At 34.5% G+C, this 18,991-nt stretch overlaps 1 protein-coding gene across 1 annotated transcript; it reads right to left on the bottom strand.

Annotated features, from left to right (window-relative positions):
• Nucleotides 1–8,559: 8,559 nt before the first annotated feature.
• On the bottom strand, nucleotides 8,560–17,456 carry LOC123668204 (protein SGT1 homolog). The gene is made up of 6 exons (XM_045601992.1): nucleotides 17,308–17,456; nucleotides 14,344–14,460; nucleotides 13,343–13,544; nucleotides 12,831–12,916; nucleotides 11,204–11,308; nucleotides 8,560–9,242 (listed from the first exon to the last, which is right to left on the bottom strand). The coding sequence occupies exons 1-6, from the start codon at nucleotides 17,326–17,328 to the stop codon at nucleotides 9,135–9,137; spliced, it is 639 nt and encodes a 212-aa protein (XP_045457948.1). The 5' UTR covers nucleotides 17,329–17,456; the 3' UTR covers nucleotides 8,560–9,134.
• Nucleotides 17,457–18,991: the final 1,535 nt, after the last annotated feature.

The following is an 18,991-nucleotide window of genomic DNA, read 5'->3' as shown; positions in this document are numbered from 1 at the left end:
AAAAATGTGTGAAATTGAAACTTAATTCTTTTTTTTTTCTTTTACTTTATTCTTCTAGTCAAACATACAAACCAACCTTGTTTTTACTCTATGAGCATTTCAAACTGCTCCGTTACTAGGCTATTAACCCATTGGGCTTATTGATACCATTTATTACAAAATATTTCAATAAATAAAAAATAAGAAGAATCAATTATTTCAGAAGTAATTAAAATTTCCGTACTTTATATGTTTTGTCACAACATGCAGTCTTTTAATAATTTTGTTAATTTCAAAATGTAATCTTAATCCGTAAACAGCCTTTGTTTCATTCAGACAGTACCATTAAGTTGAAGTAAGGAAAGCCCAGCGTGGTGACTACGGGCAACACACACTAGTTCACACCATTTTTGGCGTGAACTTGTGGAGGTCTATGTCCAGCAGTGGACCTTGATAGGCTAAAATGATGATGATGATGATGAAGGAAAAGTTTACGAAACATATTTTATAAATGATCCTAAATACATATTTGTGTGTATATAATATATTAACAGTATCAAAAATTTAAACTGTGTATGGTATTTTTAATATATGTATATGGTATTTTTTATACATTGAAATCTTAATTTTAAAAATGTATAAAATTATTGTATTTTGCACTCTATGTGTGTTTCTTTTAAATTTAATATAATGTTTATCAGCTAATGTTATTCAACTTTGTAAATAAAATATAGAGAAATATTAAAAAAATATATTGTTCTATAAGACATTAAAAAAAACAGTATTTAAAGTAATTTATTTAAACATATATGTAATAATACATAGAAATTTAATTGATATTAAAAATTGAATACATAACGAACAATTCAAGCCGTTGACAGCGTGCCTAATCGCCAATATAGTACAAACTAATTTTATTTAAATAATAAAAAGTTTGTATTTTCAAGTTACTTTAGAAGTATAGCTACAGTAAATTGGTCGAAATGTTAGTCTTTCTTGTAAATCTATATAAATAAAAATGAATGTTTCTAAGTGCATAACTCGAGGATGGCTCGACCAAATCGGCTAATTTATTTTTTTGGCCCACAGAAGGTTTAAATGGAAAAAAAAAATAAAAAAAAAATACTTTTGACAGAACTAAGTCTGTCCGGGCAGCTAGTATAAAATATAGTCATATGTCCAGTAAAGCTTTATCTTCAAATTGCCTTATTAAGTCGAAGTTAAGACCTTTAAAAAAAATTACTTGGGCATGTAAATTCTTGTGCTTCTTATTTGTCTGCTTTCGTCTTTGTTTTTTGCCTTTCGACTAATACTCTTCCACTTTTGTCGATCTGTATATGTACCTAATCGAGATTAATTTTCAAAGGGACCTATTAATGACCTATCACTGATATAACCTATTAAAGAAAAGTGAATTATAAAGCGGACTGTTTAGTAACGGGGAACAGAGGAATTATAAAATTTAAATGTCTACCCGAAAAGGTTGTTAGGAAATTATAACTACCTGAAAAATCTTCTAATTTTTTTTCGAGTAGTACTAATAATAATAATAATAATAAAGTTTTATTTCATTCCATACAAAATTTATCAATTATTATCTCAATTTTCCCAAATAAAAATTTCAATCAATTAAAAAAAAACTATACAAAATAAAACTAATACTTATTAGATTTCATTAGATTAGTGGTCGTTATTAAAAAAACTATTTCACATAAAATTAAATAAATGAAATAAGTTAAATTAAATAAATTAAATTAAACAAATGATATAAATTAAATGAAACAAATTAAACAAAACTAAATTAAAAAAATTGAACAAAATTAAATTAAGCAAGCTTAGCTAAATTCAATAAAACGGACTAAGCATTGTCGTTCAAACATTGTATGGACCCCTTTCGGGTAAAAGCCTCTTCCAAAGACTTCCAAGTTTCTCTGTTTTTTGCTAAATCAAGCCATTCACGACTCGCCACCTCCACTATTTCATTCACCATTTGATTGGAGGGTCCCGGATCTGTAGGCAGCAGGATCCCTCTAGCGACAGGCTGGCCTCGGCGAAAAGGCTAGATTTCCTCTATGGGAACTGTCCGGCTCACCTCTGAACAATCCCGACGACGCCGTGTCTAGCAGTACCGGGTTCCCATCCCGGCCCGACACGGGCACAGGGGCGTTACTGGAGGCGCACTAAGTAGCGCCTCCTACGCTCACCCGTTCGTCGCCTACGGAAGAAGGCCTCGTCGGCGCCCTCCTCTCTCATCCGCTCGTCATTCTCTTTCTGGGACATTACTCCCCCCTGCTCCACCCCACCGCGATTTTCCCGGTCTGCAGCAGTTTTTTCCCTGCCGCCGCCGGGAGCTCAACGTGGGCTGTCCCCGAGCCCATTTGCCCAACGCGGATGTTTCTCACGTGGACTTGTCCCGGGGAACAGAACCCCCTCCTTTGCTACCGCGGTAGCCAGGCGCTCCGCGGTGACCGCGTCGCTCAGGCCAGAGATTCTCATCTCCGCCCTCTTCTCAGGCCTGAACACCTCCGCCTCCTCAGCCAAGGCCTCCTTCAGCCGAGCCGCGAGGGCATCGACCTTCTCCCCGCTCGTGGAGCTGGGTGCCTCGATGAGGCGCGCCCCGGTCGCCGACTGGCAGATCCGGAGCGGGCCGATTCCCAATTCCTTGAGGTCGATACTGCACTCTGCCTTGAGCAATATCGACCCGTACGTGGCTACTGCCTCCTGCCGTAACTTGATTATTACGGCCGCTGAGCGGAGGAGCGCCAGCCTAGGCTTCGGGGCCTCCTTCTTGGTAGGCGGCGTAGAGGCCGCCGTGTTTTTGGTTGCCGGGTTCTTCACCGGTTGCGCTGAAGACTTCCGTCCAGCTTGCTACCGGCTTCTCCAGGGGTTTGGCCCCCTCTCCCTCCTTCCCTTGAGGGGCCGCTTCTTTTGAGGTAGAGGGACCGCACGCGGTCCACTCCTTATCATTTCCCTTCCCCTTGCCCTTCCTCTTTCCTTTGCTCGATGCTTGAGGGAGGGCGGGTAGCTCCTCCGAGCCGACTTGCGTACCCACCCTTGCGCTAGGAGCCGTCGTCACACTGGTTTTGACCGAAATGGTGGCCCTTGTGGCACGCGCCAGCGGTGTGCTGTCCCCAGCCATTGGGGGGCGGCGAGAAGGGGCAGCTGGGAGATGAAGAGCCGTCAGGCCATCCACGATTTTGCCGACCATGATAGCTATATCCTGCATTAGGTCGGCAGGTTCCTTCACATTCGTGGAATCAGCCACCTTTTTGCGGCTGTCCTCGAACTCTTGTCTATAGGCCCGCACCTCCTCGCGAACCAGTTCCAGCTCCCGCGCGAGCTGACATTGTCAGCCTTTAGTCTTCGGACTTCGTCCGTCTCGGTGCGGACCACTAGGGATTGCAGCGCCTCCCTAATGAAACTGGCGGCCTTTCTGATTTTGGCCGCATAGCCCCCTTTAAGGTTGACCAACTTCCCAGTCAGGCCGAGGATTAAATTGAGGTTGGCCTCCGAAGCCACGCTCAGCTCCTCGGCTCCCCGGTTCTCAATATCGTCCAACTCGATGGGAGTTTCCTCCAAGTAATCCCCCACCACCTTCTCCTTCCTGTATACTCTCTTGTGGAGGGTCGCCCCAAACTCTTCCTCCCGGTGTCTCTCCACGCGCTCTCTCAGAGCCGCTCTGGCGCCCGTAAGTGTGGCCGCCTTGCCCCTCTTGGCCACTGTCCGGGACTTACACCCCGCGGTCACTCCCGTCTCTGTTTCCGTGCCGGAGTTTTCCGACCAATTTGAGTAAAGGCGCTTTCGCCCCAGCTACGACTCAGACAGCGAGGTGATGGAAATGTCCTCCAGGACTTTAATACCACCTTGTGATTGGCCCTGAGAAGGGCCGTTGGGTTGGCCCTGAGAAGAGCCCTTGGCAACTCCACCTCTGCTCTCGCGTAGAGGAAACATCGCTTCACAGTAGTAGTCACACGGACAGAACCCTCTACAACCAAGTACAGCTTATAGCGTTCAGTCACCTGCCTGCCACCTGCGTTACCGGGGTCAGGACAGGGTCCAGGGGAGACGACGAAGACGTAGCTACAAACACTTGTGGACTCCCTCTTATCCATCCATCTAGCGATCCATCACTCGATAACTTTTTGTGTCCATCTATCGTCTGTGTATCTGGCCACGTGACCTACCGATTCCCACTTTCTTTGCAGGGAAAACGTGAGTACGTCTGTTACCTTAGTTTTCCTGCGAATGTCTCTATTTCTTACTTTGTCCTTCAATTGTAAGCCAAGGTAACTTCTCTCCATTCTTCTTTGAGTGGTTCGAATTTTGTTCATAAATTTGTGATTAAATATCCAAATTTGATATCCATAGGTAAGATATGGAAGAATTGCTGAGTCCATAACCATCTTCTTGGTGGGTAGCGAGAGGTGTGATTTGAATATTTCTTTATGTGCCTAGTACTTTTTCCAGGTAATTGTTATTCTGCGGTCCACTTCTTCTATATTTCTTTCTTCGCTGAAGGAAATCTGTTTACCTAAATGATGGATTTTTGAACAAATTCGACAGGGATATTGTTAATTAAAATGGGTGTCATTTGGTGGTTGGTCATGACTTTAGTTTTGTCAAGGTTCATTTCTAAACCAATTTTAATGCTGGCCTGGTGGAGTTCATTTATCATTTTATACAGTTGTTGCGAAGATTTTGAGAACAAAATTATATCGTCGACAAACCTGAGGTGGCTTAGAAATTTTCCTTTTATGTTCGAGTAGGTACCACATGTACCTAATTATTATGTTATTTTCTGTAAAAACTTATTTAATTAGACTTTTTATATTTAATAAGAAAGATTAATGTTTCGTCTCACTGTGCTGTTTCATCAGTTGTGGATAACAGATAAAATTTTTGATGTCTTTTGTCCTAATATTAAAAATAGCATGGTGTCGTCTCCTGTCAAAGATTTTCATTGTAATATGATACTTTGAATAATTACGGGTTTCTGTAAAGAACTCACTATAGACGACGCCACGGTTCGCTTAAACCGAAAATAAAATCATCATATCAAAAATTTCGATCTAGCGGGTATATATCGTTCCATAGCTTAATTGGCTAGAGCGCCGACACGGTCAGTCGGAGACGCGGGTTCGAACCCCGCTGGAGCGGTCAATTTTTGATATGATATTCAAAAATGTCTTTTGTCCTTTTTCACCACATTACACTGTCTTTATGAGATATTTCTATTCGCAAAATATTTATATTTACTATTATTTGAGCTCCTGCTGGTACAGTGCCTACTGGTACAGTATAAGCGTAACTTATTTGCAGGGAACATGATCCACAACTGTTGAAACGGGTCCATAATATATCTACATCTCTTCAACGTACGTATGTTTCAAAAAAAAAATTCTGTTAATTTCCTACATTTTAATATATATTTTTAATTATTGTCAGTAAAATGTTCCATATAAAAGTTTAGCTTTAATCGTATATTATTATAAATCTAATTATATTTTGATGTAAGAACTTTATGCAGTAGGTACCTACCTACTGTATTTTAATTTTGTTTCACAATTTATACACAGATTTATTCGTTAGTATAATAATATAGTTAAAATCGTCGTTTTATTAAAATACCTCAATTTTTCTCTTATTTTTAAATCTCATTTTTCTATGGAATATTTCACAATTTATTTTGTTTTCGGAATTTTGCAAATTCCTCTTACGGAATTTTGCAATTTCGGAATTTCGTTTTATACAAATTTGTAAGCTGTAAGGCAGGTTTTATCGGTTAAGCTTATGTGCTTTAAATGTTACTGTTAATCTTCTAGGGCCTAACGTATGTCTAAAAAATATATGTGCTAATTTTAATGTTATAATATATATTGAATATAATTTTATATTGATGTTCCCACCGCTGATGCCTCGAGAAATCTCTGCTACAAGCAATTGAATAAAATAGTATAAATTTAGTAAAAATTAAACTAAAAATGTTGAAGTTATTGTAGTTGGATGTTGTTTTTGATTATTTGTAATAAAATTATATTGAAAATTAGAGAAAGAGCACATTAAAATAAAAATAGGTACGTAATTTTTTAACTTCATTGATCATTATATATTATTATATTAATTTGAATTGTAGGAAAATTGTCGCACAAGCCTTTCTTTTTTTTATTTACTTTTTTTAGTGACCAAAAAAAATTGACAAAGTATATTTTTAACAAATATCATTATTATAATATTAACAAATATGTTTATTTGTCAATGTGAAATGTACTATTTTTTATGATAATGTGCTTTTAAATACATTTTACATTGTGAAGTTATAGTATAACTGTTTATAAAATTTACCTCCTCTTCGTGTCCTCAATAAAAGTGTACATAATAAAATATAAAATTATTATAATTCTAGTTTTATTTAACACCTATTTACTGGAACGAATATTTATTAAATAAATAAATGTCTTACACACACGGTCGTCGGTTCCCATGGTAAGCAACTTAATGCTTGTGTTACAAGTAACAGCCGACTATTATAGCTATTTTTTTTTGGTAACTATATATTACATAGAAATAATACATATATAAATACACGTATTTCGAACCCGCAACCCGCGGAACAGAAAGCAGGGCCACTACAAACTGCGCCAACGGGCTAATCAAAAGTAGTCTGTGCGTATTATATTCTATAAGAGTACTATAATCAGTATTCTATTCTAATAATCCTTTAAATATCAGAAATGTTGCTTAACCATATAGAAAGCCAGACTGTTCCACAACTTTATCGCTTCAACAGTAATCAGCTGTAAATAAAATTTACTGTTATGTACTCAGTGGCGTATTTTATGATTAAGGGTCTCTGATCATTTTAATGTACAAAGGCGAAAGGAAAAGGTTAAAAGCAGCGCATGTATTAGGGATGAATTTTTTCAGCTGACCATTGTTTTTTAGGGCGTCCATTCCATAATTCCAAAGGGAAATATGCGAAATATATTTCGGCTGACCTTTTTTAACCGACTTCCAAAAAAGGAGGAGGTTCTCAATTCGACTGTATTTTTTATGTACCTATGTGTCTTCAGAACTTTTGAGTGGGTGGACCGATTTCGACATTTTTTTTTTTAAATCGAAAGGTGGTGTGTGTCATTTGGTCCCATTTAAATTTGTTTGAGATCTAACAACTACTTTTCGAGTTATATCTAATAATGCGTTTTTACTTGACGCTTTTTTCGTCGACCTACGTTGTATTATACCACATAACTTTTTACTGGATGTACCGATTTTGATCATTCTTTTTTTGTTGAATAGGAGACATCCCTAGTTTGGTACCACGATAAGAAAACCAGAATTTGATGATGGGATCCCAGAGAAATCGAGGGAAACTCATGAAAATCCACACAAATTTTGAATGGGTGTACCGATTTCGATAATTTTTAATTTAATCGAAAGCTGATATTTATCATGTGGTCACATTTAAATTTTATCGAGATCTGATAAATACTTTTTGAGTAATCTTTGATAACGCGTAGTTGCTTGACTATTTTTTCGTCGATCTACGTTGTATATTACTCGTCGATGTAATTGAAGTCGGTTTTTTTTTTCGTTTGCGAGTAAACACAATTATACGATAATATAAAACTTTTACGCATTCAGGACTTAGTATTTTATGAAAGTATGAAAACTCATAAAATACAGATTAAAACAATCGACACAATATTCAAATATTTTTATTATAAACCTTAATATATTGACAGTTCATAAGCATATTCATGTGGACATTTAAAATTACTGACAAGCGTTTTTACTCGTCGTTACAATAATTTCACAACAGTTTTTAAACACAGAGAGATTTGCTTCATACAATAAAAATGTATCCAGTATAAATCAAGTAGTTATAGATGACAATATGCCTAACAAATGAAGTCACAAAATTAATCAAAAAATAATTATGCCAAACGTCGTATTAGAAATGGGGTATTGGCAGTATAATCGATTTTAAAAAAAGGAGGAGGCTCTCAATTCGAATGTTTTTTTTACGGACCCAAATATGTGCTTGTCACGTGATCTGATTTAAAATTGTGGTGTGACAGTTTTTAAGTTTACGAGGCATTACATTGAAAATATATTGAAATACAAGCTAAAAAACGTTTTTTTGCCATATATGTTATTATCCCCCTTAATGCCCCTTTATAACTTAGGGGTATGAAAAATAGATGTTGGCTGATTCTTAGACCTACCCGATATGCACACAAAATTTCATAAAAATCGGTCCAGCCGTTTCGGAGGACTATTATAACTAACATTGTGACACGAGAATTTTATATATAAGATAATATAGCAAACCAATTGACTCATACATAGATTATTGACATTTATGAAATCTGTTAATATTAGCTAAACAATTCTTTTGAATGAACTTTTTTTTCGTGTTGCATAGTCCATTTACCGAGAAGGCTGTAAGCTACATATTTGAGTACGTTTTTTCCTCAAATTAATGCGGGTGAACCCGCGGGGCAAAGCTAGTAATACATATAACGATAATTCAAGACAAATACTAATAACTCAGGAGGTAAATAAACTTTTTGAACCAACTTCACTTAAGTTTTATATATTTATATTATATTATATCAATACAAGTTTGTCCCAATTATAAAAGCACTAGCGACCCGCCACGGCTTCGCATATGTGCAATGCTGATACTAAATACTATCTACAACAAAATACACGTTAGAAACCAATAAAATTATCGGCATTTCTCTAACATATTATGCATGTATTATACATATAAACCTTCCTCTTAAATCACTCTATCTATTATAAAATCCCATTGCGTTGTTTTAAAGAGCTAAGCATACATAGCGACAGACAGCGACTTTGTTTTATACTATGTAGTGATATTACCAACGAGTTTACTTTCAAATGTCGTCATAGGAAAAGTTGACTGTATTCGTCTCTTTAATGTACACAGCAAAAATGAAAACAATGACATAGGTATTATAATAATTTTTAAAATGTTTCGAACACTACCTCCTTAAATGTAGTATTAAAACGAATAAAATATTTAAATTAAATGAAAAAAAAAAACTATTTATTGTTATTTCTCTTTGTATGACAAAACTGCAATGCTTCGTAAGTAGTAGACGTATAAAATAAATATTGTCGTATGTTTAACTGTCCCATTTCTTGAACTCGAGACCGTCCGGTGGTTTTACTTCGACCTTTTCCTTGGCCACCTGATTCCAGTTCGTACTAAGCACGGTACCGCCGGATTCGACCTGTTTAATAAAAAAACAAATATAGATATAATTATTATTGAAATTATAATTTTGGAGGGTAGTTCAAAATCAAAGTTTTATATTAATAAATAAATATTTACACAATACACACACAGTCGTCTGTTCCTAAAGTAAGCAACTTAATGCTTGTGTTATAGGTAACAGCCGACTGGTATAGCTACATATATGTATTTTCTTCGATAAACATACTTATAAATAATACATATACAGGGTGACTGGTGAATTACTATCAATATTTACAGAGGATACTCGGTACATGATTCTCATTCGAATTATGTAAAAAAAATAGGTACTTAATTTTTGACAAAATTCCCATAAATTTCAATTTAAATAAATGAAATGTAGACATATTAATTTTCAGCCATAATGGCGGCGCGTGCGGCCCCTTGTACTGTGCCGCTTGCCGCCGCCCGCCGCAACCCCCGCCAATTCTAATTCCCCCCTAAATTCGATTAGTAGGTCACTAGGTCAGTTGGGCAAGCGCCGCCATAAGGTTTGTACGCTAGAATACGTCCATCTTTCCGCGCGCGCGCCTAGTGATCGATCTTACGCGTATACTTATTATGTCAAGTATGAATGTGACCTGTTATAAGTAATTAGGTATGGCTTATCAATACACAAATGCAGAGTACTTAAAAGTGACCCGTTCGTGTTATATCGTGTAAAAGACAATAAGTATGGTTCATTTATTACGTAAGACGATTTAGGGGGAGAGGGGATCGATCATGTCTTTAGTCTCGATAGTTCTTAGGTAAAATTACAAAAATGCGCAAAGTGAAAATACCTTGAAAAATCGCGGACAACCGCGCGAGTGGCGACTAGTTGTCACTTGCTTTCGTAAACAACATTCGTTATTTCGTTGATTAATATTGTAGTTGAAATAATAAATGGATTATTGAAGTGTGAATAGTTTCTTTTATTTGTTTTTTTTTTTTTTTGTTAAGCCTCTGGACTGAAAATCTTATGTCGATAAAGATCAATAATTAAAACCAAAGTTTATTACTAACAAAAAATAAAAATTATTAGTACCTACCTAAAGTACAAATAAAAATAAACATTGAAACAAACCAAACGTGTATTCATTTTTTCGTTTAGATTCTTACGTAATAAATTAATATTTATCAAATTATCAAGAGGAATATTTATCAAGGGTAAGGGGGTCGGCCTAATCTTATCTTGGTATTTTTGCCTGTCCTAAGCCAAAATTAAAGTATGAAGGGGGAATGGATCATACTGGTTTATCAAAAGTAGCCTGCTACCCTGTTAACACTTGGCGGTGTTTGGACGTAGGTAAACGACCGCGCGATAACTTATGTATCTATACCTACACACCTGCTTTGTGACGACTGCGCAGCTAGGGCGTCCAGACGACGCGTAATTAACGAGATAACTGTTGGTTAACTTTACTTAGAAGTTTATGAATATTTATTTTATATGTAATTTATTTTCGTCATATATGATCGTCAATTAACACGTCCTCAAATATTGATAGTAATTCACCAGTCACCCTGTATAAATATATATTTATATTACACTCAACTCGGGGTGGGAATCGAACCCGCAACCCTCGGAGCAGAAAGCTGGGTCACTACAAACTGCGCCAACGGGCTAGTCAACGTATAGTAAAGTGCCCACACATATAGTACCTAAATGGTTAAGTTAAGTTAAAGAGTAATGGTTAAATTAGTAAAATAGACCCGCCCCGGCTTCACACGATTGCAAAAACTATCAGTGTTCCTCTACTATATTATGCATGTATTATACATATAAACCTTCCTCTGGTATGACTCTATTTAGTAAAGAAAAACGCATCAAAATCCGTTGCATAGTTTTAAAGACCTAAACACACAGACAGCAAGAAGCGACTTTGCTTTGTCCTATGTAATGATATTAAATAGTCACTGTTTTATACTATGTAATGATATAAAATAGTTACTCACAAAGCTCTTATTCATAGCGCGTCTCACTTCATCCGAACCTTCGCCGTATATTTTTTGGAAGAGAGCGTTTAATGCGGCGTCGCCTTCCGGTTTCTCTTCTTCTTCCTGGAAGAAATATTTAAACACATATATACCTACTAATATTATAATGCTATCATGTGCTGTGTGGCTACGGGTGCTGTGTGGTTACGGCACTAAAGAATTTAGCCACCCCCTCTCTTCCCGTGGGTGTCGTAAGAGGCGACTAAGGGATAACAAGGTTCCACAACCACCTTGGAACTTAAGAAGCCGACCGATGGCGGGATAACCATCCAACTACTGGCTTTGAAATACACAGGCCGAAGACGGGCAGCAGCGTCTTTGGTGCGACAAAGCCAGTACTGCGGCCACCAACCCGCCTGCCCAGCGTGGTGACTATGGGCAAAACACATGAGTTCACGTTATTTTTGGCGTAAACTTGTGGAGGCCTGTGTCCAGCAGTGGACTGTATAGGCTGTAATGAGATAATGAGATACTAATATTATAAAGCTGAAAAGTTTGTTTGAACGTGCTAATCACCCAGGAATGACAAGCTCGAATTCAAAAAATTATTTTTCTATTGGATAGCCCATTTACCTAGAAAGGCTATATAATAATATATAAGAAAGGTTATATAATATTTTAGTACAAAATTACCTCAAATTAACGCGGGTGAAACTGCATAGCACAGCTAGTTTATATATAAACTTTTTAATATTTTTAATAAATATTTATAACATACACACACGGTCATCTGTTGCTAAAGTAAACAACTTAATGCTTGTGTTATAGGTTACAGGAAAGAAGATATCCCAAGTGTGGTACCATTATGAGGAAACCAGGATCTGATGATGGAATCCCAGATAAATCGAGGAGAAAACTCGGAAATCGTAGTGACGACTAGTGCGTTTGTTAATTCTTTTCGTGTACTATATATATATATATATATATATATATATATATATATATATATATATATGTATGTATGTTCGGAGATAACTTCGTCGTTTATGAACCGATTTTGATAATTATTTTTTTTGTTGGAAAGAAGATATCCCTTTAGAGTTTGGTACCATGATAAGGAAACCAGGATCTGATGATGGGATTTAATTAATGTCGGTTTTTTTTTTCGTTTGCCTGCAAACACAATTATATACATAACTTAATAAAATACTAGTACACTAATATATCTATTATTACAGTTACATGTCAAGATACGCTACAGCCTGTAATATCCCACTGGCCTTTTTCCTCCAATGAGGATTGGTAGATATATTCTCTACTATGAGTAAAGATCTTAATATATATAAATCTCGTGTCACAATGTTTGTCCTCAATGGACTCCTAAACTACTTAACCGATTTTAGTCAAATTTGCACACCGTGTGCAGTTTGATCCAACTTAAAAGATAGGCTATATTTTATTTTGATATATTATGTTATTATTATATTTCAGAAAAAAATAAGGTGATACGAAGTTCGCCAGGTCAGCTAGTACTAATATAAGTAACGAGCTGCTCAAATACGTTTAATAATTCCCTACTATATTTCAAGCTTTTTAAAAGATTCATCATTAAACATAACAAGTATTAAACATTTTGTATACAAACCATTTTCTTAATATCCTTCTCAATTTTATCCCAGTCTTTTTTGAAGACGTTCGGTGGTTTTTGAGGTCCGGAGGCATCTATCACCGCTGTAAAACATAAGAATTTTTTATTATTTTATTTAATAATGAATTATGGATGTATGTTTGTTACTTTTTAACAAAAATTTGAAATAACTTCACACCTATATGAAGAACTAATTTATCATACCCTAGGTTTTGTATTGACATATCTAAGATTTATTCTAATCGAAAATCCACTTTTTTTTTAAATAAAATATGTAATGAACACTTATTTAAATCTAAATTTCTCTTTAATTGTATAAAAATCAATGACTATAAATCAAGAATTATGTGGGTACCTGTATTAATCATAAACGTTATTTTACAGAATAATATACAATAATATACAGAATAATATAGATATAATTATACAGAATAGTTTATTGTAATGTAATGTTTGTTATGATGTTAGTTAGTCTATAAATAAATAAAATAAATAAAGTTGATATTCACCTTGAGGTATAGCTTTAATCTTCTCTTCTTTACCCTCTCCTTCTAGAAGATTCCATCTCAAACCCTCCTTCTTCCGCAATTTGACCTCTATCTTGGAAGGTGTGACGACATGAGTGCACATCGAGGGCACTATTTCATGAGCTAGTTCTAATTCTAGACTATATTCTGAATCTGAGTTTGGTATTTCACTTGAGACGGACAGCTGTAAAATAAATGTAAATAAAATAGATAATAATAAATGTAAAAAATACATATAATTTTGGCAATACAAGTCAATTACAAGTTAATTGTAATTTGAATTTAATGAACAAAGAAACAACTTGCTTATTTTACAAGAGAATATTAGTACTTCAAGTAGCGGAAATGATTTTGCAGCGGGATCTTAAGCTAAAAGACATATAAGGGGATTTTTTTCGATTGTGATAGAATTAAAAGAATTGGGGTTCATTGAAGAATTTACATATATGTATTGTTTATTTCTGGCTCGTAGGCTAAGAAACACCACATTATGAAAACTACAGAGGGGCTATATATCGCCTTGTAATACCTAAGTATATTAAAAACGAAAAAATTAAAGAATTCAAAAATAATTATACATTTAAGCCGTCGTTGTAAATTTCTTTATGTATGACAAAAAAATTACAACTGATGAAGCAGTCTAGGGAAATCTAATATATAAAATCCTCGTGTCGCGGGTTTTGTAGTTAAACTCCTCCGAAATGGCTTGACCGATTCTCATGAAATTTTGGGTGCATATTGGGTAGGTCTGAGAATCGAACATCTATATTTTATCCCCCTAAATGTTAAGGGAGTCCACCTCTAAATAATTTTTATATTTTTGGACCAAATTTTATATTTTTATTTTATTATGATTTGGCAATGAAAAATACATACAACCCTAAATTTTCACCATTCTACTACTAACCCCTATTATTAATAGCGTTTAACGGCAGGACAACGTTTGCTGGGTCAGCTAGTAAAAATATAAAAGAAATCCTTACACTCCGATCTCCATAATGCACCTTCACTTTATCACTGGAAGCATTCTTTAGCAGTATCGTAACGACCACCAGGGCGTCAGTTTGGTACCAGTCGTGTTTGATTTTTGGTTTCACGGGCTGGAAAAAAAATCTGGTTTAATTTTTTTTAATTCTGATGTATTGGCAGTTTAGCACTATGCATGACAAGTAGCTCTTTTACCATATTATGTATATTCAGAAGAATATAGATTGTTTTGATATCAGTAGTTATAATCTCAGTATAAACACGAGAAGGATTAACAAAATTGTAAAATCCAAGTTTCAGACTGTGCAAAGTTAACGTCTCCTATTTGGGTTATAGTATTTGCATGTATAATAAAATCCCACAAATGATATTGACATTATCTGAGAATAAATTTAAAGTTTGTATTAAAATGAAATTATTAGCTAAAGTTATTATTTGATGCAGAATTACATAAATGATAAAGACCTGTGGACTTAGTGACGCTGTATTTCATGCAAGACATTACCAAATTTGTATAAGAACATAGTTTATACTAGCGACGCGCCCCGGCTTCGCAACAAAAAATAAACAGATACCATGGCAACGGTTACCATGGTAACCTTTCCTGATGTCAGTCAGTGGAAAATCGCATATATAGAAACATTTAATTTGCAATAACAAATATCGATATCAATAATTGGGTTTGCTCGCAAACGAAAAAAAAACCGACTTCAATTACATCGACGAGTAATACAACGTAGATCGACGAAAAAATAGTCAAGTAACAACGCATTATCAAAGATTACTCAAAAAGTAGTTATCAGATCTCGATGAAATTTAAATGTGACCACATGATAAACTTCGGCTTTCGATTAAATTAAAATCGGTAAACCTAATAAAAAGTTATTGCGGATTTTCAAGAAGTTCCCTCGATTTCTCTGGGATCCCATCATCAGATCCTGGTTTCCCTATCATGGTACTAAACTAGGGATATCTTCTTTCCAACAAAAGAAGAATTATCAAAATCGGTACACCTAGTAAAAAGTTATTGCGGATTTTCAAGTTTCCCTCGATTTCTCTAGGATCTCATCATCAGATCCTGATTTCCTTATCATGTTACTAGGCTTGGGATATCTCCTTTCCAACAAAAAAAGAATTATCAAAATCCGTACATTCAGTAGAAAGTTATGCGGTATAATACAACGTAGGTCGACGAAAAAAGCGTCAAGTAAAAACGCATTATTAGATATAGCTCGAAAAGTAGTTGTTAGATCTCAAATAAATTTAAATGGAACCAATTGGCACACACCACCTTTCGATTAAAAGAAAATTTGTCGAAATCGCTCCACCGAGTCAAAAGTTCTGATGTAACATACATAAGAAAAAAAAAAAAAAAAAAAATACAGTCGAATTGAGAACCTCCTCCTTTTTTGGAAGTCGGTTAAAAATTGAGATAAAAAGTACCCTATCTCCCAAGTAAGACTAAATTTACAGATGCTTAGAAAATTTGATAAAAATTGGTTCAGTAGTTTTGGAGTTTATTGCCAACATACATCGTGACACGACATTTTTATATACATATAGATATTTGTATATTTTTTTTTAAAGGAGTATCTGGGGAGTTTTTTGCCAGTTCTTTGCAGAATTTGCATTCCGAATCAGTGGTAGATTCAATTTTAAAAATTATTAAATTTTTAATTTCTACTATTCAAAGGTCCTTTTGAAGCCTATTTGAGTAAAGATATTTTTGAATAATTGATCGATTGATTTAATTCTCAGTCAAGACAAACATTAACATTAAATATGACAATGGTGATTCGATGCTCTTTTAGCACTTTTAAAAGACATTGAACTAAATTAATTAATTAATTTAAATATTAATTATGACTGCTTAACAGTCTGCAACACTACCAGACATAGGCTCTCCCAAGTACTTTTTTTTTTATGTCACTAGGTCGGTAAACAAGCGTATGGCTCACCTGATGGTAAGCGATTACCTAAGCTTATAGACACCTGCAACACACTCAAGAGCTCTGGTCACCTTACTCTCACCAACAGGAACACAATACTGCTTGAAAACAGTATTATTTAGCTGTGATCTTCTGTAAGGTCGAGGTTACTACCCCAGTCGGGCTGCTCCATGTGTTGAGCAGAAAATTCCTGCTGTGCCCTACCTCAGTTCTTGCTAAATATCTCAGTTCTCCGATAAACAACTGTCTGTTAAGCTCTAGCCTTAATTCTAAGCTCAGTTAATATGATAAATTTTTGTGGCAACTTTGCCAATTTCATATATGACAATATTGTTTGTGTCTCAAATGAAAAAAAAAAAAACAATAACAAATGGACTTTTTCATGATATTAGCAATATACCACACAATTTAATTTGCTCAAAACCTTTTTGTTTTGGTAGGTTATCCACTTAAAGCAGCTATTTTTTTAAGTATTTTATTTAATACAATACAAATTAACAAAGATAAGTAAAATCTATTAATATACAACCTATTGTTACAACTAAAAATATCCGACATAGTCCCTACAATGATAGGTCATAAACACAAAAACAAGTCAATGTTGTTTATTTTAAGGTAGAAAACTTGTTATTTTAGACTCACTTTTGGAACAGTCAACTTTCATCAACTTATATTATAAAGATAAAACAATATTAGTGAAATAATTTTGTGCCAGAAAAAAGTAAAAACTGCCAACATATCCTTCTTATATGTCAAATAGGAAAAGATAATCGTATTGAAAACAAAATAATACGACCGAAGAAGCAAGATTTTATTTAGTTTTGTGTTGAAATTACTTTGTAAAGTGAAGAAAAAACTATTCTAGAACAGTTTTCTTAGCTTTACTTCAGTTCGAAAGATAATTTTACATTAAAATTAGGAGAAAGTATCTTTAAAGATTTAAGTATCATTAATTTTTGTTTAGATTAAAAAAAGTAAAAAAAAAACATTTAAAGTGACAAAGGTACTAACCTCTGCTGCCGTTTCACTCATAATTGTGCTCCAAACAATTTGGAATTGTTATTTGTTCCAGTCCCCTTTCGAAAGACGAAAATACTAGAAACAGTAACGACTGTTTATTTTTACTTAGGTACAGTGACTTTTGTTGACAGTGACAATGAAGAAAATTTAAAGTAATTGAAATTATTTGCCAACTGTTATAATATTTTCCCCGAAAAGGTTTCAATTTAATGCTATATATAGCTTATTGTTCGATACAAAAATCGAAATACTACGGTTATGAAACATAATTAACCAAGGAATTTCTAAAATGATCTATACTTATATATTTGTCTATGTCTTAATTTTTACTAACGAAAGTAAAATAATAAGTAAACACAGCTTTTAGAAGTGGTTGTCTCAAGTTGAGCATTAAATATATTTTTCATAAAACCAAATTGACAAATTTTTTGGTAACTAAAATAATTTTCCGCCAATTAGAGGTTATATTTTCACTCTAGCAGCACCTAGATGAAAATCGTCAAGTCGGAGATTTTTCTAGATTGAACTATCAAGTTGATATTTTATATTTTATACCATTTCCTGCTATGACCCTATAACGAATAAATCTTTAGAATAAATAAAAAAATAACTCCTCCATTGTTGCTTGTTTAATAATTTTTCCTAGTAAAAACATTTTAGTTACACTTTTTCGTAATTATATTTAGACAATAGTTCGAATATTATTTAGAAAAGTTTAGTACACTGGTTGCTTACCAATTACACAAAAAGCTATGCCGTATAATGGCCGTATAACGCATTGTTCGATAAAGCGGATCCCATCAACACGAAAAATTCGTGTACAAATTAGAAAAGAATTTCTCTCTCTCTCTGTGATTTTAATTATTCGTATTGGTATTAAGAAATCCATAATCATTTTTTGACGAAATAATATAAAATGATCTCTGAATTAATAGACGTTTTTTAATTACTATTTTTATTTCATAAGTTATAAATTATGATACACGTATTGAATTATTAGTGCTCCCGCACACATACAATTAAGTTGGCCGAACGCCGTTACGACTAAATCGCAGAGTATACTAATAGGTATAGTGACATATGGAAGCCCGCACATCTTCTCCAACTAAGTTGTCCAACTAATTAATTGGATACCGATCATATCAGAATCGAAATGCACTTCCGATCGACGTACAATTAAAAAGTTGTCCAACTGTTCATTAGCGCTGTTACCTTATACAAGCTCGCTGACTATCTCCAACTTATTTGGTCAGTCGCACGGCAAGATGCAGGGCGATTAATCTTAGTACAAAAAACTGGGGACAGCAATAGGTACAATGATACAAAATCACGAAGTATATGTAGTCCCTCTACAAAATAGATTTAGATGTGTTTTTTAATATTGTCGGATTATAATCGTAAGAAAAGTGACAACTATAAATAAGAGATGGCAGTTTTAAAGCATGTTTATAATTCATATACCTAGATGGCGCTAAACACAAATTTTATTGTGTTAAATTCACACAATACAATTCTCTTTGATACAAATTACAAACATTTATTAACGCTAACAACATTAAAATTTAATGTATCTATATTCTATAACTATATAATGTCTGCGTGAATTTGAAGTTTATGTATATTATTATATTATTATACTCCTTAGTTGTTCTAATACCACAAATATGTCCATTTT

The sequence above is a fragment of the Melitaea cinxia genome, chromosome 30 (assembly GCF_905220565.1).
Source record: "Melitaea cinxia chromosome 30, ilMelCinx1.1, whole genome shotgun sequence".
NCBI lineage: Eukaryota > Metazoa > Arthropoda > Insecta > Lepidoptera > Nymphalidae > Melitaea > Melitaea cinxia.
This window is presented reverse-complemented; position numbering and strand designations above follow the sequence as displayed.

Bases quoted from the DNA above. Each gene is read 5' to 3' on its own strand.
- LOC123668204 (XM_045601992.1), bottom strand. From the start codon at position 17,328: ATGAGTGAAACGGCAGCAGAG. The intron at 11,309-12,830 runs GTTTGTATACAA...TATTTCTTCCAG, and splicing joins AGAAGGATATTAAGAAAATG to GAAGAAGAAGAGAAACCGGA. The intron at 9,243-11,203 runs GTGAGTAACTAT...TTTATTAAACAG, and splicing joins GCGCTATGAATAAGAGCTTT to GTCGAATCCGGCGGTACCGT.